Source organism: Prunus avium, chromosome 2 (genome assembly GCF_965620075.1).
Source record: "Prunus avium chromosome 2, drPruAviu1.hap1.1, whole genome shotgun sequence".
In the NCBI taxonomy this organism is placed as follows: Eukaryota; Viridiplantae; Streptophyta; class Magnoliopsida; order Rosales; family Rosaceae; genus Prunus; species Prunus avium.
In genome coordinates, this window is record NC_142285.1 from 38,887,045 (window position 1) to 38,908,733 (window position 21,689).

The 21,689-nt window shown below is 38.3% G+C and overlaps 4 protein-coding genes across 6 annotated transcripts; 1 reads left to right on the forward strand and 3 right to left on the reverse strand.

Annotated features, from left to right (window-relative positions):
- Positions 1-198: 198 nt before the first annotated feature.
- On the reverse strand, positions 199-10,352 carry LOC110756571 (zinc finger C3H1 domain protein). Of its 3 annotated transcripts, none has more exons than XM_088249307.1 (11): positions 10,097-10,351; positions 9,176-9,281; positions 7,734-8,669; positions 7,524-7,648; positions 6,863-7,024; positions 5,526-6,480; positions 4,534-4,998; positions 4,187-4,461; positions 3,483-3,581; positions 3,272-3,397; positions 199-2,449 (listed from the first exon to the last, which is right to left on the reverse strand). In XM_088249307.1, exons 1-11 carry the CDS (start codon positions 10,214-10,216, stop codon positions 665-667), a joined length of 5,154 nt encoding a protein of 1,717 aa, XP_088105433.1. In that variant the 5' UTR covers positions 10,217-10,351; the 3' UTR covers positions 199-664. The 3 variants fall into 3 exon arrangements, with proteins under 3 accessions (XP_088105433.1, XP_021813703.2, XP_088105434.1); XM_021958011.2 differs by having other exon boundaries at positions 4,136-4,461; XM_088249308.1 differs by lacking the exon at positions 6,863-7,024 and having other exon boundaries at positions 4,136-4,461; positions 10,097-10,352.
- A 2,251-nt stretch (positions 10,353-12,603) lies between these two features.
- Positions 12,604-13,522, reverse strand: LOC110756733 (putative WRKY transcription factor 24). Its single transcript, XM_021958199.2, has 2 exons — positions 13,027-13,522; positions 12,604-12,912 (listed from the first exon to the last, which is right to left on the reverse strand). The coding sequence occupies exons 1-2, from the start codon at positions 13,479-13,481 to the stop codon at positions 12,735-12,737; spliced, it is 633 nt and encodes a 210-aa protein (XP_021813891.1). The 5' UTR covers positions 13,482-13,522; the 3' UTR covers positions 12,604-12,734.
- A 1,661-nt stretch (positions 13,523-15,183) lies between these two features.
- Positions 15,184-18,526, reverse strand: DECOY (decoy). The gene is made up of 6 exons (XM_021958001.2): positions 18,255-18,526; positions 17,670-17,735; positions 16,747-16,821; positions 16,010-16,136; positions 15,754-15,879; positions 15,184-15,612 (listed from the first exon to the last, which is right to left on the reverse strand). The coding sequence occupies exons 1-6, from the start codon at positions 18,416-18,418 to the stop codon at positions 15,469-15,471; spliced, it is 702 nt and encodes a 233-aa protein (XP_021813693.1). The 5' UTR covers positions 18,419-18,526; the 3' UTR covers positions 15,184-15,468.
- Positions 18,527-18,715: 189 nt separating this feature from the next.
- LOC110756711 (THO complex subunit 4A-like) lies at positions 18,716-21,391 on the forward strand. The gene is made up of 5 exons (XM_021958169.2): positions 18,716-18,971; positions 19,276-19,401; positions 20,251-20,319; positions 20,402-20,586; positions 20,904-21,391. Exons 1-5 carry the CDS (start codon positions 18,804-18,806, stop codon positions 21,088-21,090), a joined length of 735 nt encoding a protein of 244 aa, XP_021813861.1. The 5' UTR covers positions 18,716-18,803; the 3' UTR covers positions 21,091-21,391.
- The last annotated feature ends 298 nt before the right edge of the window (positions 21,392-21,689 follow it).

The following is a 21,689-nucleotide window of genomic DNA, read 5'->3' on the forward strand; positions in this document are numbered from 1 at the left end:
TTTTCTCTTTTTCCCAAAAGAATTCTGTTTGTGCTTTGTTGTGCAGAATTTGGTGAAGTATCTCATCTCAACTCATGTATCTAACAGCATCCATCCAACTCTTGTGGAGTTTTAATCGGTAAAAAAAGGCTCAAAAAAATTGTCAAACTGCTAACAATAGTAAACAAGATGATCTGCATGATGATCATACAGGTAAACTAAAAAGAAAACTAGACTCATATTCATTTCATTTCTCTACTTCAAGTACAATAATATTTGGAAGTTACAATTAATCCACAGATTGTATGAAGTAAGACAATACTAAGAATCTGGAAAAGACAACAACAACAACTACTTAACCTAAGGAGGTAAGTAAACCACTAAATCCAAAATGTCACTGAATCTCATGCCTGTATCACTTTGAAGTTGGTGAAAGCTATAACCTCTTTGATTGTATTGCTATCCTGTACAAGCTTCTGTACTTCCTAATTCCACATTAACATCTCACAACCTCCTCTCTGTCAGCAAAAATGGGAAAATCAACTTGCCACAGACATCAAAAACTAGCACCGTATCATCTACAAACCGAGGCCTCCACATACTACTTATAATCAAAACTGGCCATGAAAGCTTTTACCAAATGCTGATCCAACCTGACAGCCACACCCACATGTAAGAAAGAAACTTAACCAAGTTCTATGCCCTTTTCTTTTGCTGCTTCCACAACAGTGTTTGTATTTCCTGTACTCATCATAGAAAGGATCGAATAGGACTTCCACAACTTCACGGAAAATGGATATACAGATAAAGCTCTCTTGTAAAACCTCTCAGAAATAGGCTCGACACTCGCAATATTTCCCAAAACCTCTGCAGCTTCGACCCATACGTACTCTGGTGGAATTGGGACAGCATGAAAGATTGCACTGACCAAGTTTGAGCTAGCCCAAAACAAAGCACTGAGAGATGTAACATCACCGGCATTGCTGCCACTGCTTAACATCTTGCATACAGAAATAGCTAGCTGATAGTTGGATGGAGTTATGTCCAAGATGGCTTCAACAAAATCCACCAGATTTTTTTGCTCACTGAACTTTTCTGGTAAAAGAGATGGTCCATACCACACTTCAAGAACTGAATTTACCACAGAAAAATCAGATGATAATGGACTGAATACATTACTAACCAGATGCCGGACTCTTGGCTTCTTGATGTTGTTAACGAATTTTCTAGATAATGGCTCAGAGGTAGGGAAAGCCGGAGCATCACCTAAACATTGCTCCAAAATCTTCTGTATGCCACTGATAGAACCATTCTCCTTTAACAGTGATTCATCAGTAAGCATAAACAGCGCATGTTCTCTTACGCAATGCTTAAAATATTCAGGAACAGCAGCATTCAATGCTCTGTCAAGGGCTAAGCGAGCTTCACTGTGATCATTCTGTAAGAGGTTATGCAGAGATAGATTAAGATATCCAAACATTATGTCCATCTGCTTCGGATTGGAACTGAGTGTCTGCTTGATTGAATTTGAAGCCAATCCTTGCGATCTATCTGAGTTATCACAATTCATTTCATCCAATGTACCAATTTGAAGATCGTGAACCTTCCAAACAGAACGAAACCAGCGGTCCATAACTTCTTTACCAAAATCATATCTTCCATTTTGAAGGGCATACTCAACATATTGATTCCAAATACACTGGACTCCAGGGACTTCTTTTGGCCAGTTACTAAGGGCTTCTTCAAATCTCTCAAAATGTGAATCCCCAAGATCATGTTTATGTGTCCGCGCTGATATTAAAACAAGTTCTAAGCAGGATGGGTACAAAGTAAGATATTTATCCAAGAGGTGGCCACATCTTTCTAAGCTGCCAAGAGCTGCCATGCACCTTAAGTGGTTGAGAGCAAAAAAATGTGCCACTCTGGTATTAAACTCACTTTTTTCAAGTGATTCAATTTTCATGTATGAATCTACAGAATCTACTACTGTTTCCATCAGCATGGTAGCCCTTTGCTTCTCATCATCCATTAATTGAATGGAAGGCCATTCAATTTCAAAGAGTTCTTTTTGACATTCAAACTGTCGCACTACAGCATCAGGAAGTTTCCTGTAAATAACCAAGTAAACACAACAAACCCCTAATATACATTTGTCATAAATAGTTAGGCATGTGAGTATATCAGAGAGCGACAGAGAGTTAGGCTCATCAAAATTTGTGGCAGTGGGGAAGAGTCCAAAAGTTTTCTGAATGGCCTTGTCAATGTTACCAGACATGCATAAACAGTCCATCATTTGCAAACATAGGTCTAAGGTGCATGCACTAGCATACGTTCCATCTATGTCAGAAGCAGTAGCATGACGGCACAGTGCTGAGAGAGCGACATCATACGTTACCAATCGGTCATCAAGCTGCATCCGACTGTTGATGCACATGAGCCAAAGTTCATAAGATCGATCATTGTATTTGACCTGAAGAACAAGAGGAAAAGTGTTTCCAGGCAAAAGTTTCAATTTCTAATCTCTAATCGAAATGCAAAGAACATGCTTACAAAGAAAAGAGTTACGCTTTACATACTAACACAAAAGCAAAGAAATGAGTACGCAAAAATGAAAATGGAAATAGAGAAAAGCTGGAAAATTGATGCTCATGGAGGCATCAAATGAGTTATTGTTTGAAAATAGCATGAATTAATGCACAAAAAGAGTTAAAGGAAAAACAATTCAGAGAAGGGATATCGTACTGGCTATCTGGGAACAAGTATATACCATTTTTTTTTTGTTTTGGGCATCTTGCGTAGTAGAACCACACTCATCTAGGTACATGAAAGATACTACTCGTCAGAAATATATATATTTTTTAATGTTTTATGGCCATCACCATGTCAATGACTTGCGGATTACTATGGTTTAAGGCTTAGGAATCAATAAAGGGTAACCACTGTGACACAAGACATAGATAACAACCACACCAATCATCTTCCCACCCAAAAAAAAAAGACTACAAGTTGTACTCAGGACCCTAGTGACTTCATATTGCCATAGAAGAATGAGAATCTAACAGGTGTGAGGAAACCAACCATCAAAAACAACTTTTAACAGGAGTAACCAGAAAAAAGATTTATGAAGCAAAGCATATCTGGTGTTTTCCTGTTATCAATACTTTAATAGGGTTTGCATGTACGGCTGGAAAGCCTATAAGGGTGTATCCACCCACGCATGTGGAGGCTGCCCCTGGTATTCATGCTCCATATAAAATAAGATCATAAGAGTAAGAATCTTGTAACAGCATACCGCACAAGAGAACATGTCATCCTTCCCTACTGACTTCATATTGCTATAGTAAATAAGCAGATAAAAAATCCAGAGAATAATGGATGTTGGATCAGCCTCAAGAGCTCGTGACAGCACAGGGAGAGCCTGCAAAACTCAAAAACATAAGATGACAGTAACTGAAGTCTTTGAACATAATTATATTGCTGTAGTCATACACCACAGGAGTTACCTTTCTCAGACCCTCAAGTTCATTAGCCTCCTGGCTGAAAATTAAAAGAGCCATTTCTAGGTATTGATCATTGTCAGCCAAAGCTTGTGTGAGTTGACTCTAAGTAATCAAATTTGAGAAGGAAAGTTAGCACAAACAATGTAATGGACCAATCACATAAGAAGGTTGTTATTAATCAGCAATAACAAACGAAGAACACTAAAAAGTACAGGCATTCAAGCATAAATCATAAAGATCGCATCACACATCAATCATCAATATGCCAAAACAAGAGCAAAAAGAATAGAGGGGGCGGGGGTGGTCGTGGGTCTTGAGAGGAGACATTTACAGGGAATTCTCACAAGCTCTCATCTTATAAAAATAGATGGAGATAAGTCCCTTGCCTCAAGTATTTAATAAATTATTCATCACAGGAAAGATTTCGAACTAAATAAAAAACAACACAAAATATAACAGTCCAAGAATATGGTGAATAGGAGAATTGAGATTGTGAATCAAATAAGTTCCTGAACAAGGCATATCATTCACAGGACAAGAAGTTCAAAGAATTCACAGCACTAGAAGATGCAACACACCAAGTAAATAAATGGAAGTAGCATGCAACACTCGGAATATAAATGAAGTAAAAAATAGAGCAAAATGAATAAACAAACCACTCCGCTGTTACTACTCTGAAAATACGATGACTGTCTGTTCCAACTCACAGGGAACTCCATGTGACCATCATTTCCTTGGAAGAATGGGACATCTTCAGTAACATCTTTCCGAAACAAATTTGACAACACTAAGAAAAGGCTGAAACACTTCTTCCACCATTGACCATTTCTCCGTGCTAGAACAGGTTCATATGAATGCAGCTCAGTTTTCATAATCCCTAAGCCAACGAGATAAGTTGGTGAAGTCATAGCATGGTTATACCAGGGGACTTTTGTTGAATCATCACACTTTTTTTGATGCAATGTTAATCCAACCTGACAATCTGTTGAAACATTATTTCAAGAATGCAAGAAACAAAAAACAGGTTCAAAATTTGTCAAGGGGTTGACCATACCAGCAATACCAGAATTGTCATGCTGATGTTGATGCATATTTGTGTTAGAGTAGTCTTTAACATGTTGCCAAGGACACTCATCATTGTTGCATTTTCCTCGAAGCTCATACATGCAGAGCGGCCAAAAGGGATCAATAGCAGGACCAGTGCTATAAGTGCCAACTTCTCTTCTAGCTAATTTCACCAGAGTCTCTTTCAGTGGTTCAACCATAACATTGCTATACTGGACTTTTTCAGAATTGATACAAGTTGGACTCTGTTGGCTTATAGCTTGATGTTCTATCAAATCTTTTGGGCAAATGACTTTCATATACCCAAAAGTACTCCTCATGATATTACCACTCAAGTAAAGCCTATCCTCGGAATATGAATTGGAGTGGGAGTTCACAGAAATATTTTCGACGGAGTGCTCTCTTTGGATCTCAAGAGGAGCCTCAGAGGAACTTTTTTCTTGCCCATCAGTGCCTGGAAGGTAAAAACAGAAAAGAAAAATAAATAGAAATATACATAAAATAAAGTGATATGTGGAGCAATAGATGATCAAGTCGAAATCTTCAAATACTCTGCTAAATCTGTGCCAAATGGATTCCCGTTGTTGCACTTGATGACAATCATGCATGAGTTCTGAACTAAGGTAACAATAACAGATAGTCTTGAAAGCCATAGATTGTACTGATCCCGTTAAGTTGCAAGTAACTCAAAACTCACACTAACAAAGTAGATACGTAAAATGGGTGGGGCTGGCAGACTGGCACGAGAACAGCACAAGTGCCAGCCCAGCCTTGGCATGACACAATTAAGACAGACATGGCACACGTTATTTACCAAGTTTAAGAAAATAAAGACACACACATTGGCCATATAGTGTTAAACTAAGATTAACCTACTTAACTGGCATTAAAAATTAAGTCCATTGAGCATAACACCAACAGTTAAATAAATGGACTTTTTTCTGCCTTTAATACAAAAGCTCAGCTCAGACAGGAAGTTACCTTCTTGATTCCTTTCCCCTTCAGAGATGGGAAAGCTCCCTTTAATTTCTTGGGATTTTTCACTTCTGACATCATTTTCAACCCCACGTTCCACTGCAACCTCTGTGTTATTACATGAACTACTATTCTTTGACAAGGTTTTTGTCCCTAGGGTTGCAAATAGTTTAGACCTCAACATTCTTTCAAGAAGCACAGGATCCTGGGGGCTATCAATAGACATTTTTCTATTTGATTCATCTATTTCCTTTTGCTTGTTTCCAAAATCTGTGTTTTTATGACATAGAACGTTAGGTTGGACTGATTCATTTTCAAATGAAAATCTCGCTTCATCTTCATCTTCATCTGCTGAATTATTTAGTTCATTGGATGGAGAGCAAATTCCATCTGCGCCATTATTTCCCAGAAGAGGCACTGGCTCTGATGTGCTAGAATCTGGTTCACTGCATGGTTCTGTCCCCATGTTTTGTTCGCTTAAATGCTTGTATGATGTGTGGATATGAGCATTGTTAACACATTGGATGTTTGAATCACAAGCCGCTGGGTTACAACCATCATCCTCAGGATGCATCTGATGGCCTGAGGTAGGTATTAGGTCCACATTTTCAGACACGTTATTAGCGAGATCCAACCCAATTCCAGCTTGTTCATTCTGCCTTGAGGACCATATCAAACTGGAATTGTCCATAATAAAAGACCGCAAGTTGGCAGAATATAGTTCTCTTTGACGATATAGATCAGTACACCTAACATTGGCCTGAAGCAGATCCCTCTGTGCTTTACGATAAGCTTTTAGAGCATTTTTTTCTTCAATTTCACACCTTCTCCTATGCTCTTGTGCTTCCTCCAGATCCTTGTCCAGGTTTTCCTCCATTTCAACCAACGAATGTATGTCACCATTTGTTGTGACATTTGCATTACTAAAACAATTCCACAGGCTTGCATTGTTTAGAGATGCCTAAAAAATTAGAAAGAATGAACATTAATATAATTAATAAATAACACAAAAAAAATAAAGCAAAAATATACAACCAGCTGATGTAGTGGATACTAGTGTTCATCCATTATCATGTCTAATCTTAGAATTTATCACTTTGTTATGGCTTTAGTGTTTTTCTTTGATCACTTCACAATCTATCTGGTTTTATTGCCCCTGTAAATAGGCCATCATTTTTACATTTAAGATTCAAATTCATTGATGACTTAAAAGCCTCAGATTTCTCTCTGTTCATTGTCTATTCTTCCCTCCTAGTTTTTCTTCTGTTAGTCCTCTACCGGTTCTACATCACAGACACACCAGAAGCCTCTAACTTTTCCCACTTAGAGACCAGAAAACACACCTGACATATATTGTAGGAGGGATCAAGTTTCTTGTCACTGGCTATGACTTCCTGATGGTCAGCACTCCTCATTAGATTCTTTCCTGATGTTGATTTTTCCAAGAAGGAACCTGGTTCTAGATGGCCACCATCCCCATTTGTATGATTCAACTCCACAGTGTTCTGTAAAGTTAAAATGTACTAATAAACACAATGGGAAACTTTTGAAAATGAAAACACAAGCACCAAAAAAACTTCTCAATAAAGTGTACATCAGTAATCAAGTGTCATATCCAACCCTCAAGCAAATTGATGTTTTTTTTCAAACGAAGTCAGGATGGATTAAGGTTATGCAATATAAACTACGTGAAAGTGCAGATCCCAATTACATGAGGTATCATCTCTTCATGTAAAGTTCGGTGTTTTCTGCAAGCCAGAAATAACTGTTATGGAAACACCTAACACACCAGTTTCATACTATCTAAAAATTTCACGAACCTATTTATGAGACATATTAAGCGCAAACAGCCAAAGATGGCTGCACAAGTTTGATCAATAAAAGGAAATCTTCAATTATGAAAATAATATTAGGGCAGGTGGAGAGGAAATGGTATAGTTCAATCTACAATATCGTATTAAGCTAATCAGCTGTAGTACTGTCGTTACTAAAATATTCACTTACTAAGTTCTTTGGCAAATTATTGCAAGTCATAATTTCTTGTGATGTCCCCTGGTTTAGTGTATCATAAAGATCAACCATCTTACTCCTCCCACTGGACTGGATGCATTTAGTATTGATGCCAGCACCTGCAGAAGAAAACCACCCTGATTGGTGAGGCATCTAACAGTACTAACTAGGGTAAGTTTCAGAAAAAGGAAGTAAGATATTCACCATATTTCACTCCAATAGGAATTTTTTCCGATATACCAGCAACATGTTTATCACTTTGACTTTTCGATTTTACAATGCTTGACTCTGTTGGACCTATTGGAATTCCTTTCTGGCCATGATTGATCTTAACCATCTCCGGTGGATTATTGTTTTCCACTGCTGGGAGTTTAGATGATAAAGTAGATTTTGCAACAGGTATATCTTGTGGGCCAAGTGCACTTAGCTGGGTGGAAAAAGAGCCACCAACTTTCATACGTTTCTTTTCTGGCTCTTTCGGTTCTCTCTCTATTACATCAGAATATCTCGCACTGGATTTACTAGCTTCATGTGTAATTGATTCCTTAGTTCTCTGGGCAGACTTAAGCTTTAGTTCGCTTTCCCGGAGTGCAATCTGCTGCCGCAAGTCCTGAAGTTTACTACTGTTCAAGCCCACACCTTGATCGTATCCACGCTCTCGGCTCACTACATTTTTGTTCATGGAATTAAAATTTCTAACTCGAGATCCTTGATTAACTGATGAAGGCCCAGAATCCCTAGAATTTACTCCGCGGATTTTGGTCATCGATGGGATAAAAGTACGATTCATAGACATTTTTTTGGGCATTACTTTGTCCACATTCCTGGCTGTCTGTCGTAAAATGTTTGATCTGGCAAATGATGAAGTAGGTGGTTTTCCATTGGCTACCACTCCAGTCACATGACTTTTCGTTTCCATGGCTTTTTCTATCCTGTGCTCTTTTTCTCCAGAATCACTGTCATCATCTGAGAAGCGTATCACAAGATCATCGTTGGCGCCCAGAGGGGCACGCCATCCCGGTGTGGCAGATTTTAATGGTATTCGGTTTTTATCACTGATTTTCTGGGAAGTAGGTTGTACGGATGTTTGGGACCGAATATCAGCAGAGCTTGCAAGAACATTTCCACATAGAGCCTTACCTGTTAGATCAACATAAATGCTTGACTCACTTCACCACACAGCACACATCATGAAGAAAATAAATAAACATAAACTATTCAAAGCTCTCAGAGCACCATGAGAGATGCAGAGTTACCAGGAAATATTAGGTGTAATATGGCGGTCTGGTATTTAACCACGTTATTTAAAGGGACAAGATGCCCAAAAATTAAGTGTCCAGCTCGGGTACAAAAAACATGAGGCACCATGAAGTCTGCGTGGGAGTTGCCATCAAGTGCAATAATTCATAGCATCCATGTATTGTTTACAGTGTGTTTTCTTTTAGCCCGCATGACTACAAGTAATTTTAAAATGTTTAAAGCAGGGTATGAAGAAAAATCAGCCTCTGTCAATGCCAATTTGGCACAACTTGGGAGTTGAAATTGGTGCTCTATATGAAACTTCCCAACTTCAAAGGATGTTTAAAAGAAAATAAAAGAGAAGAAAGGACGCATGATCTTTCATTAGCTTGCCAAGCATGACTTACCCTCTTGAGTACCTTGGGTGAACTTGTTCATTGGCGGAACCAGCATGGCCTCTGAAGTAGGTACACTGCTAGCAGTGGAATGTGGAACGGAGCAAACGGTATTTTCCTGTGGGATAGAGAGTGCCGATTTAACACCTTCAACAATATTTTTGCAAAATACTTTGGAGGGGGGATTAAACAATAATAACCCTTGAAAAATCACATAAAATAACAAACATTTTGCTAAAAAAAACAAAGCAGGTGATATCTAAGGCATACCTAAATGCTACAAACAAACTCAGATTTGAAGAAACACTGATTATTGAACATATCACATATTTAACTACATATAAATCGCCACACACACGTAAATAAGGCATACCGAATGGGGGAGTAACTTAGACAGCTGAACTATGAAACAATTGATTAATGGAAACAAAAAGTCAAATACATTAATAGGCAATTGAAGAAGATTAGCACGCAGATAATCTGAGAAGTGATAAAAAAAACTTATTCTCTTTTACCACAAACACCCCAACAGCGCTTAATACATTATAACAATCAAACCTCCACTCAGACACTGGATATCGTAGCATAATGAAACAACAATAAACACTATGCTCCAATCTCAAATTTCACCTCAATTTTAACTCCCAAAGAAATGAACTCACAGGAAGTTCATATAAAACTAACACCCTTACTCAATCTAATACAGCAGGTTAACCTAAATCAAGGGGAACTTCATTCCCTAAAAACCAATCTATCATCAGAAATTGATTCACAACACTTGCAGAAACCAAACAATAACATACGCATATAGATACATATCTATGTATGCATATCATCAAAATGAGTTGGAAACTCCTAGATTCAACAATGAATTGGAACAAATCGATATAAAACTATTGCAAACGAGCTAGGGTTTGGGAAGATGGAAAATACGTCGTCATCGTCGGAAGACAGCTCGCCTTCTTCCCTGATTTTGGCAGGATGGGGAGAGAGCTCCGAGTTAGGGCTCTTGTTCGGAGGCTCTGGTGCCGTCTGCATCGCTTCGTCCTCCATTGTTGACTCTACCGCACAGAGACGAGAGCGCGCAGCACACTTTCTAGTTTCAGGCAGTAATTTCGTCGAGCATTTTTGGGGCTATGCAATAGAGGGCTTAGAAGAGTCAATAAGGTAGGGAAAGGAAAGTGTTTGGGGGCTACGCAATATATATGTGAATGTGAATGGGGTCAAGTTTTTGCTGACTCGTGTTGTGGTGTGTGTGGAGAATGGAGAGACGGTTTGATTGAGGGTGTACGGACACAGAGTGTGACGAAAGCACGACGTGAATTCGCGATGAGGTGGAGTAGGTGGTTATTATTCCCACTTGCAAAAAAAATATCCCTCGTCTCACTCTCGTTCCTTTTACGTGTCGTTTTGGGCTTGTGTAAAATAAAAACACTTGTTTATAACGTTTTTGTTATAAATTACAATCGCTCAATGTTTACTAATTCATAATCGGGTGAACATGAATAAAATTGATGCAAAGAGTTAGAATCAAAATTTCCAATGTATGAGTAGTACGGATTCCTTATAATTTGTTTACTAAATTACCATGAATCGGAATTTAAACCAATTTGATTACCATGAATCGGAAGCTAAAAGAAACCTTGCTGAGGATTCGGCCTGTACTGTCTGTGACTATCCTGCTGAGTCTATTTTGCACATTTTTCGTGACTGTAACCGAGCCAGAGATGTCTGGAAGGATCTGCTGACCTCTCTTCCCAACTCTTCTTTCTTTCAGATGGACTTCAAACCTTGGCTCAAGGCTAATTTAATGTCAAAGATTAAGTGGCAGGCTGATATCCCTTGGTTTTTGGTGTTTGTTGCTACTTGTTGGCATTTGTGGAAGTGGAGGAACAAATTTATTTTTCAACCTGAGGAGGAGGTGCGTGTTAATCACAGACACGACATCTTGGTTGCTGCCCATGAATGGTTCATGGCCTCTAAAAATTTGCATAAAGCCAGTGCTAAGATCCAGGTTCCCCTAGCTTGGGTGCCACCTAGTCCTGGGCAGTATAAGCTGAATGTGGATGGAACCAGGAAAAGTGCTTCTGGATGCATTGGTGCGGGGGGAGTTATTCGTGATTCCTTTGGGGATTGGACTTGTGGGTTTGCTGCTAACTTGGGCAGAGGTCAGATCCTTGAGGCTGAAATGTGGGGCTTGTTTTTTGGGTTAAAGCTTGCTAAGGACAGAGGCATTTGCAATCTGTTGGTGGAAATGGACTCTGCAGTGGCTGTTAAGTTAGTGAAGAATTCTACTACTCTTGGTTTACATCCTGTGGCTTCTTTGGCTTCTTGTTGCTGGGAGCTCATGGGAAAGTTTGAGACTTGTGCGCTCCAACACATTTATAGAGAAAGAAATGTGGTTGCTGACTGTATTGCGCAATGGAGCTACAATATGGACTTAGGTGTTTGCCTTTTTGATATGGCCCCTAGTTGGGTTGGTGCTAGCCTTGTTGATGATCTGACTGGAGTCACTAGGACTCGGCTAGTCTGTAGTGAGTAGTTGCTGTTTGTCTTTGGGGTTCTACCCCCCCAGTTCACCAAAAAAAAAAAAAAGTAAATGGCAAATTTGAATTTTTAAAATGGTGTGAGGATATAATGGTTTAAAAAGATGGATTTTGATGGGTTAGTTCTCCATGAATTAGACACCTCCCACCAAGAGTCTAATATCTCCAAAACTAGGAGATGAATTCTTGATTTTGTGTGGGCCCCACTTGCATTTCATTCATTAATGTGACATACGAGTAATCTATAATCTGGATCAAACTCCTTATTTGAATTCCTATTACGGATTCGTAAACATGTCGTAAGTATTTTTAACTTTTTATGCCAAACACAGTTAAAAACACTTTTGATGATTTGTAATGGGTAAAAAATAATTCAATCTTAAAGCGGTTTAGCCCATCAGAAGCATTTACTTCAGTTGACACGCACACCTAAATTTAAGAGAAAACTTACACAACACAAGTTCATATCGAGTGATAAAAGAAACAACGTGAGTAAATTTCATAAACTCGTTCACATTTAATGACAAGGAGGTTAAATGTATACATGCATTAACGACGAGGAGGTAAATGAATGTTGTTCCAATTGTTCAAGAGGAACTAGCGGATCATTTCTAACAGTCACACCGTCATGTAGTATTACTAATCCATGTATTATAACATAAGTGGATGCCATAGTTAATATGTTATGGACTTAGGATTTAGTGTTAACGAATAGATGCATGTGTTATAACATGAATGGAGTAGTAAAAATCATGTGGAAGTGTGATTGTGACACTGAAAAATTACTCATATATATCCAGTCACAAAGCTCAAAGGCATGTAGAAATAGAAGACCAAAATTAATGAGGATGTTAATATAACATAAGAACCATATGAATATATATTAGCATTGGTGTGGTCATCTTTCATTTTATTTATTTTTACAAGTAAAGAGGAGGTACAAGTTGCCAATACAATTACAGAGATTACATATATATAGCAAAAGCCGTAGCTAGTTAGCTATATATGTATGCATACATAATTAATTAGAACCTAGAGAGAAATTGCATTTGCTTGAGAAGAGGAGTAAGGGTTTCCATCAGCTTCTCGCATGGATGATTGTGAACTCCTTCATAAGTTGTAACGACGATGCTTGTGTCCTTTGATAGCCTCTGAACCTGCTTTTTCACACTGCATGTGTGGTGCGTGCATCGATAGTAGCTCCTATATATGAAAAATATTTGATATTGAAGTGAGAATCAAAGCAATATCTATTTTATTTGTGCTGTGTCTTCCAAGAACAAATTATAATATATAGCACTTAAATCAATGAATAACCTGGGATACAAGCTGTTCTTGACGGCTTTCTGCCCATATTTTCTCCAGCGGTAGCCATCATCAAGAATGTCATCGGCACTCCGAGTCTGGAAGGCAAACCTAGGCCTGCTCGCTTTTTTCATCACACTAATTTTCCTACCCTCACCACCTTTCCTTTTATTGCTACCTCTTTCTTCCCGAGCAGCTTCAATAACATTATTTTCATTATTATTAACTTCCACCATAGCAGCAGGCTCATTATTATTAATCTGATGATCATGATGACCAGAGAGAAGGCTGATCCAGTCAATGTCTGGAACCTGGGCTTGCTGATCATGATGAGGCTCTGGAAAAGGAGGAGGGTTCATTGAGGTTGGGGATGATGGGAAAAGGTAGGAAGGGTTTTGAGGTGGCAATAATGCTAGTGATGACGATGTTGATGGAGGTGGATAATACTGTGCTTGATGACCTTCCATCACTGCTGGTGCTTATATAAATGAATGATATGAGAGAGAGAGAGAGAGAGAGAGAGAGAGAGAGAGAGAGAGAGAGAGAGAGGAACTGAGAATGTTTGGTGATACCCAAGTGTGCGTGTGTATATATAATATATGTATATAAAAACGTTCAACAAAGTTGAAGGTGGTGGAAGGTGAAAAGAGGTTGGGCTGACCCACAGTACATATGTGTGTATGAGAGAGAGAGAGAGAGAGAGAGAGAGAGAGAGAGAGAGAGAGAGAGAGAGATGGCTTGTTGCTTACTGCATGTACTAGAGAGTTGAAAACTTGAAACTAATTGAAAAGAGAAGGCTAAGCTGTAGTGTTGATCATCAATTTTTACTCCCTATGAGGGGTAAAGCCAGCCAACTACATCTCAACTACTTCTGTTGAACTGCCCTTTCAATCCAAATGAGAGAGAGAGAGAGAGAGAGAGAGAGAGACGTGCCTCATCATACATATCGTTATCATCAATGCATGCATTTGCATGGTCTTCATCCATCTCTCTCTCTCTCTCTCTCTCTCTCTCCCCTGAACGAGAACAAGAATCTTGATATAGGTATTTCCTTAGTTCAATTCATATATATGGAACTTTAATTAGCACACATGATCAAGAATCAAATTGCTCTACAGAATTTAGTTTTGTTGATTAGATACTGCTATACCAACCAAAAAAGGGACCCAAGAGGATAAGGTCGATCTTGACCATTCAGGTCACTTTTGCCAGCTTTCCATTTCAATTATAAATGAGAAATGAGAAATTAAACCCACCCTTCTCACTACTTAAAACATCCTTTTTATACTGGTCTTTGATTTAACATGGAGAGCTTTCAGGTTTGCAGATTGCTTGGAGACAAGAATAACAAGAAGAATGTTTTTATTACAGATTCAAGTTATTGCGAATTTTCTAGGCCTTGTGGGGCAACAAGCAAACCATCTGATTTTTATTAATCTAAAAACTATCCTAATTCGGAGTAGAGAGAACAAAAAGCTAAACCCTTTTAGCTCATAATTTTTCAAGCCTGATGTGGGGTCGGGAACCAGTATCCTAATTCGGTCACCTAGATGGGTTTTTCAAGCCTTACATGACGAAGGACACCCAAGCCAATCTGATATCAAGTATGGTTGGATATACACATTTTTGCATAATGAACGTACAAGAGATGGAGTTAATTAGAAAATGTACATATAATCGTGAACCAAGAACCCAATTGCTCTACCGCCTCAAATCTTTGAGATATTTGCTAAGTTGATTGTTGAAACTCATAAGATAATGCCAATGCACATTTCTCTCTTGGTTTACTAATTTCCTGCAGTAAATAATGGGGGAAGGAAAGAAAATGCCTACCGGAAAACAGAAGGGCAAACGCTTAAATCTGCATAAAGTAGCCAAGTAGTGCTTTAAATGACGACTTTTAACCATTGGCGTCGGGTTTTTCTCTTAAGCGACGAATTCTCTAAGCTATCGTGACGAAAATAAGGTACTCAGACTAGAAAAAGTAATTAGCGACGCTTTTTACCGTCGCCAACCGTTGTAAATAAAGTTTTCGTTGACGGTTTGTGAAACCGCCGCTAAAAGTGGTCATATTAGAAACAATTTACATCTCCATTATGCTTATAGTGGTTTTTTTTCCTTAAAATTTTAGTTTTAGGAATCTCCCATTATTCGAAAAGGCACACCGTCTCTTATATGGGTCGCGTTCATAAATAAATATTTCACTAAAGTTTCTTTTTAAATGAAAATATTGTGCAGATATGAATAGCTTCGATGCAATAGTGAAACTATCCATAAATTCAAGCGTTGGGCCTAGCTTTAGTCACCAAAAGCAGGAACGAACACACAGAAAATATCAATTGGCACCTACAGCCTAAGATTTTCTGTGTTAGCTTCAACTCTTCAACCAACAGTCGGTATTCTTGCTTCAACTGAATTGCAAAAACTTTATGCAAGAACAAAATGCGTGTTGGATCAGCTGATGATCATCTTATTAAGGAACTCAGCTTTCTCAGGAAAATACTCCAGCAGTTCATCCTTGGTCACCCAAACAAAATCCTCACACTTCTTAATGTTGAACTTGTTGGTTGCAATCACTTGAGACTTGAAAAAGAATTGCTGAAAAGGAGAAACCAAATGTCAAATTGTGATCAATCTTTACTATTTGATAAAAGGAATCATACGGAGCACCAATATACGTTTCGATATTTATCGGCTGACGCCAGTGGAAGAAAAAAAAAACGATTTACAAAAGCATACCTTAACAGATGGAGAGTCTGGCACATCCTCTGTTGACTCTGTAGCCATATGGCCCATGGGAGCATTTCCAACAAAATATGTGTGTGACAGATCTCCCAAGATAGATTTTAATGCAGATTCTGCACACTGAAAATACATGGGATTAATGTGACCGAGCACTGAAAATACATGGGATTAATGTGACCTAGGAAAAGAAAAAGAAAATACACAGGATTTAAGGAGAGAGAGGTGTACAACATCATATAGCAACCATCACCTTCCGCAATGTCTCTTCAGACTGGTAAACCTTTTCTGGAAAATGCCAGACTGACTTCCCAGCAGATCCATCCGTGTTTCCATAGAGAAGAAGATATAATCTTCTGTCAAGTGCTCTTTGCAATGACCTAAAGAACAAGAAAATCAACTTTTAACATTCAGGACCTTATTTTTTGTGCTTCTCACATATAGGACAGGTATTTCTCAAGAAAATGTCAGTTTCAAAATCCATCCACATACGGTTATTATATTAAGGACCTAATGAGTTGTTAATTTTTTCTTCTTTTCTCTCAGCAAAAGAAGTTTAACTAGCTACTACCAGAAATATCTAATCGATCTGATAACTCCAAGTCACAAGCATACATGACATTTTGAAGTTCCTCATTTAAACCTAAATAAAGCCATATTTTATTAATCCAAAAAGGAAGAACAGTCAGGCATCAACAAAGAAAGTTAGAAAGAACAGGCAATTAAGTATTGACAAAACCAAACAATCAATAAAAATCAGTCAAATGTCCAACCACTAGCAGTAAAGGACAATTGTATGTCTTCTAACTTCCAAGAAGATATAGAAATGGTTTTAAAATAATATGAACAATGAAGATCCCACAACTTTCTAAGCAATAAGAAATTCAGGTACTCCTGAACTTGAAATAAAATTGAAAGATTTTTTTTTTCTTTTAAGTAAGAAGAAAAGCAGGATTCTTATATAACCATCATCAGAATTAGATTCCATACTTTCTATCATTCATTTTGTCAGCTTCAGTGATCCGCGGAGCAGGTACATAATCAATATGGTAGTCACCCTTTCCCCTGTTCACCAAAAGTAAGTGTCATGCTAGAGTGATAACTTTTATTTGCAATTGTCTTCTGAGCAGCAAACGTGAGTAAGGCTTATACAAAAGACCAAAAAAATTGCATATAAACTTTACTTTGATAGGATAGATTGGTGCATATATACTTTTGGTACTGCCTATAAAATCTGAACATAATGAATGAAATGGAATGTGCTTTTGTAATGGTGGTTTTGTAGACTAACCAATGCCAATCAGAATATAAAGTTTTTCGTTCTTTATCATGCCTTAATTCATTACAATTATTCTTGTATTGATGCACCTCTTCCAAACATGTACTAAACCTCATCTTTCCTCATCCTAGTATCAACATCATCCCTTTTCAGAACTCTGAAACGCATAAAACAGAGTCCAGAAGGATGCTTGCAAGACTTTCATTGTTGAAAGAAATAAAACAGTGTCCACTATGTTTAAAGAATGCATATCAACATCTAAAAAAACCTTCAATTATTAAAAATTACTCAAGGAGTTGGAGCCATTGAAATTGAGATAGTTTGACATAACAATGGACAGAATATGTCTCAATAAATGTTGGAAATCTAGGGACATTCCAATCAGCACACAGATCTGAGATTGAGATATTTAGTTAAATTGGCAAATATACTCAAGAGTAAACTTTAGTGGTGAATGCATCCTACGGTTTAAATTTAGTGAATAGAACAGAAGTGAAGCGCCGTTATGTGTTTCCTACAGTAGAAGTCAAAAGAAGCACCAACATTATATTTGTTTTCATTAATGTGAACATGCGATGAAGTCTATAACAACATAAACTCAGATGAACCAGTTAAGCTTTAAAACAAACCTTACCTAGCATTAGACTTATCTAAAAGCTCATCTGGATATATGCGCCGATATTGCTGTCGCCACCGAAATCTAAAATCCAAGGGGGGAAATAAGCCAATATGAGCTACTCAACACAAATTCACATAATTATTTAGTTAAACCAAAATTTTGCAAATTTAGGTACTCTTGTCAGCAACTATGACCATAGCACGCCAAGAAACTCTCTGTATTTTTTTCTTTCAAAAAGCAGTCATCTAACCAAAAAACTAAAATGGCTGTCATCAGTCACTTGCCCAGAGTCTCAAGCAGAGGAATTGAAAGAATTAAACTTATTTACGAGTGATCATAACAATGTTTAGTCCCATCTTTCCAAAATGTAAACCTGAGCTCAGTCCATCTCAAATCCGCTAGACCATATAGTTTCTAACATAAAAAGTAACTAAACCTTCAGTTTTTTTTCTCTCATTTCTTTCCCACAACTTCCTCTGCAACAAAGCCCTGTCGTAGTTTCCCATTTACGTCTGAGTTCATTTTCCCCGCATTTTCTGAGCAACCAAACAGAAAGAAAACGAGGAAGAAAAACAGAGAGGGATTAAAGAGCGAACTTACGCGAACTCCTGATAAGCATAAACGACGGGGTCGATTTTGGGAATGACAACAGGCAACCTCTCGAACAGTACGGACGCGACTATTTTCTCGGAAGAAGACGAGCTCGTGGAAAACCCTCGTTCTCTGACCAGAGGCCCACGCAAAATCGTAATCGTTCTCTGCATTTCTGGATCTCCAACGACAAGAATCAAAGTGGAGATTTTTGGCAAAAGCCCTTTCTAAAACCCTAAATCAGGCTCAGTATAGTCTAGTGTTACCTGATCTGAAAATGGTCCTCTTACTGCTACTATTTACAAATAATAGCCATTACAAAAAAAATAATTACCGCTTTTTGCTTGTGATCGACACGTGTCCCATTTCTGGCTGCATTTCACGAAACATGCGTGCCTCTGAAGACAACAATTGTTAACCGCCTTTGGCTGGCCATATACATTTTTGGCTCCCATTAAACCACTCTTTCAGTGGAGTGAGCTTTGCAAATGCAAAACCCCTTCACTGTCCGTACTGTCACTGTCCTCGCGAAACCTCAACTCTCAGCGTTTACCGAAAATGCCCCGGGGTCTGGACATGTCACTTGACGACCTCATTGCGAAAAGGAAGAAACCCGGAGGGTATCATGGTTATTTCAGAGGCCGTGGCCGTGGCTACGGCCCGGGCCCAACTCGTCGGCTCATGAACCGCAACACCGTCAGAACGGCGCCGTACTCTGCTCAACCGGTGTGCTACGGTTTCTCTTTTCCTGCATTTTCAAGTTTGATGAGTTTTTAGTCTATTGTTTGGTTGTTGCTAAGAATAAGCATGGAAAAAGAAATTAAATAAAATACTATATATTTATATTTATGCTGCAAATTATTTTTTTGAAAGAAAGAACCAGGGAAGTAAATTTTCTAAGATTTGTTTTGAGTGTTTAAATTTTCTACGCCACGTAAATTCTTCAAGTTACATTTTCTCGGGAACCAAACAAGCATTTGGCTCTGTTATGTATGAGGTTTTTGTTGTGTGTTTTTAATGTGGGTTGCAGATTATGCAAGTGGTGAGAACAACCGTTGAGCAAGAAATGGTAGTGAGCGGAGGCACATACACAGAGGAGGGCACCAAATTATACCTATCTAACTTAGACTATGATGTTTCTAACAGCGATATTGAGGTAGTTCTTTTTAGTTTTTAATTCATTTCTATTATATGCTTTCTTTGTTTGTGTCGTATATAACGTGTTGAGGTTTGGTGAAATTTCTATGTGGGTAAGGAGGGCACCACTATGACAAACTGGAGTTATCACCGAAAAAAAAACGAAAAATAGAAGAAAACAGAGCTGTATATATGGTTATGTGGTTGACTTCCAGATTCTGAGATGGGGGTTGCAGGTGTGCGGTGTGTATATATATATATATATATGGTCACTATACTACTGTGACCCTGAATCTCCGTCTGGGGTTTGTTTGAAATGGGGTCTGTCTTTTGATAGTCTTTGTAATCTATGTAGGATTGGAGGTGGAGTGCTCAATGAGCAAGAAAAGTTCTCCTGGAACCAAGATTGAGAATGTGTCATTTCATGCCTCCTGTATCTAATGATTTTTTGGGATATGCACTGAATTCTTCCAATCTAGTGTTATTAGGATGGGCATACTGGAGATAAATAATTGAACTTGTGTGTTTTGTGGCAGCATTTGAAAAACGAAGTATATTGATTTTCAACACTAGTCTGTATTAATTTCTTTTATTTCTTTGTTTTTTGCTTGTATACATGGAAATGTGCATGCATGGTGTTTATAGGGTATGGTTCTGCAGTTGCTAATAATACATAGGATGCTGCTCAGTCCTCAATGGATGTTTCTTCATTTTTCTTACTGTTGTTAGGCTAGGACTTCTGCATGACAATTGTTACATCAGCACCCATCTTATGTTTTAAACTTAATCTTCTTTGGACGTTATATATGTATCCACAACTTGTTGGAAATTAAGTGGAAAAGTTAATTACTACAATGCAACCTGGCAGTTGCTCTTCTCTGAGATTGGTCACGTGAAACGACATACAGTCCATTATGATAGGAGCGGAAGATCAAAGGTATGTTTCCTGTTGTACATCAGTAGATTGTTTAAAAGAACATGTTGCCTTTTGGTGGCTTAGAAGGTTTGCTTATATTTAGGGAACAGCGGAAGTCATCTTTGTACACCATTCAGATGCTCTTGCAGCAATTGAGAAATACAACAATGTTCAGCTTGATGGAAAGCCAATGAAAATTGAGCTTGTAGGAGTGAATCCTGTTGCTCCTATTTCTGTGCCTCCAAGTACAAGAAGCATTCCGGGAAAACCAAACTTTGTCTTCCAAAGGTATATAGTTTCTCTCTCTCTTTTGGGTTTGAAACTATATTCGTATACTGTGTATCACTGTCAATTGGGCCTAGCTAAATTTTTGGGCAACTTGTGTCACATGCTTGAAAGTGCAGTCTAATACCGTTGAAGAATCCTGTTAAAACGGTTCTCATTTGATAAGAGTTATGTTGAATAGAACTTCGCTAGCTAATGTCTCTTCACAATTTTTTTGCACTCTTAGACCTGCATTTGGTTGGTTACACTCGAAAATGGCACTATTAGGGAAAGGGATTCCAATAATCTTTCAACGTATTTTTTGTCATGTTCTTGGGCAGTGGCCGAGGAAGAGCTAGTGCCAGGGGATTGTTTCATGGCCGTGGTGCTGGTGGGTTTCGACTTGCAAGGGGTGGTGGACAGGTGAAGAAGCCTAGTGGGAAGGTGAAGAAGCCTCGTGAGAAGGTAACTGCAGAAGATCTGGACGCTGACTTGGAGAACTACCGCCTAAAAGCTATGCAGATATGAATTGCTCACACTGGTAGTTTAGGGGGTTAAGTCACAAACTGGCAATATACATATATGGAGCATTACCGATTTACTAGAATTACTTGCTCCTTTGAATCTATCTTACATCATTAGTAAGTTCCAAGAGTTGTAACAGAAAACAAAAGATACATGTTTGTGCATGGACACCACTGATAGATTTTTCGGCCGTTGTTGGCCAGCAAAATACTTCTTCCTGCCTTCCGCTGCGATCGTCCGAAAAGTATTTATATCATATGGTTGATCATTTCTATCGGCTTATGTTATGGTTCACTCATTTGTTATAAGTTTATTTTTAAAGCATCCTTAATGATTTTATGTTGGAAGCATTTCTATTCAATTTGGGTCAATACGAATGCTACATTTTACTTTACATGATTTGATGAAATTAAATTACATCAACACGTCAAGCGGAGTATGATCGGATATTTTTAAGGTGCAAAAGCAGGGGCGTAGTGATGTAGGCCTTGGCCCCTAAGTTTTTGCTTTTGTGATTAGCAATTGAAATATGGCACTGGGTTTGTGTACCCCTTCACACACACACACGCACGCATAATTGTCAAATATAGAAATCATTCAGC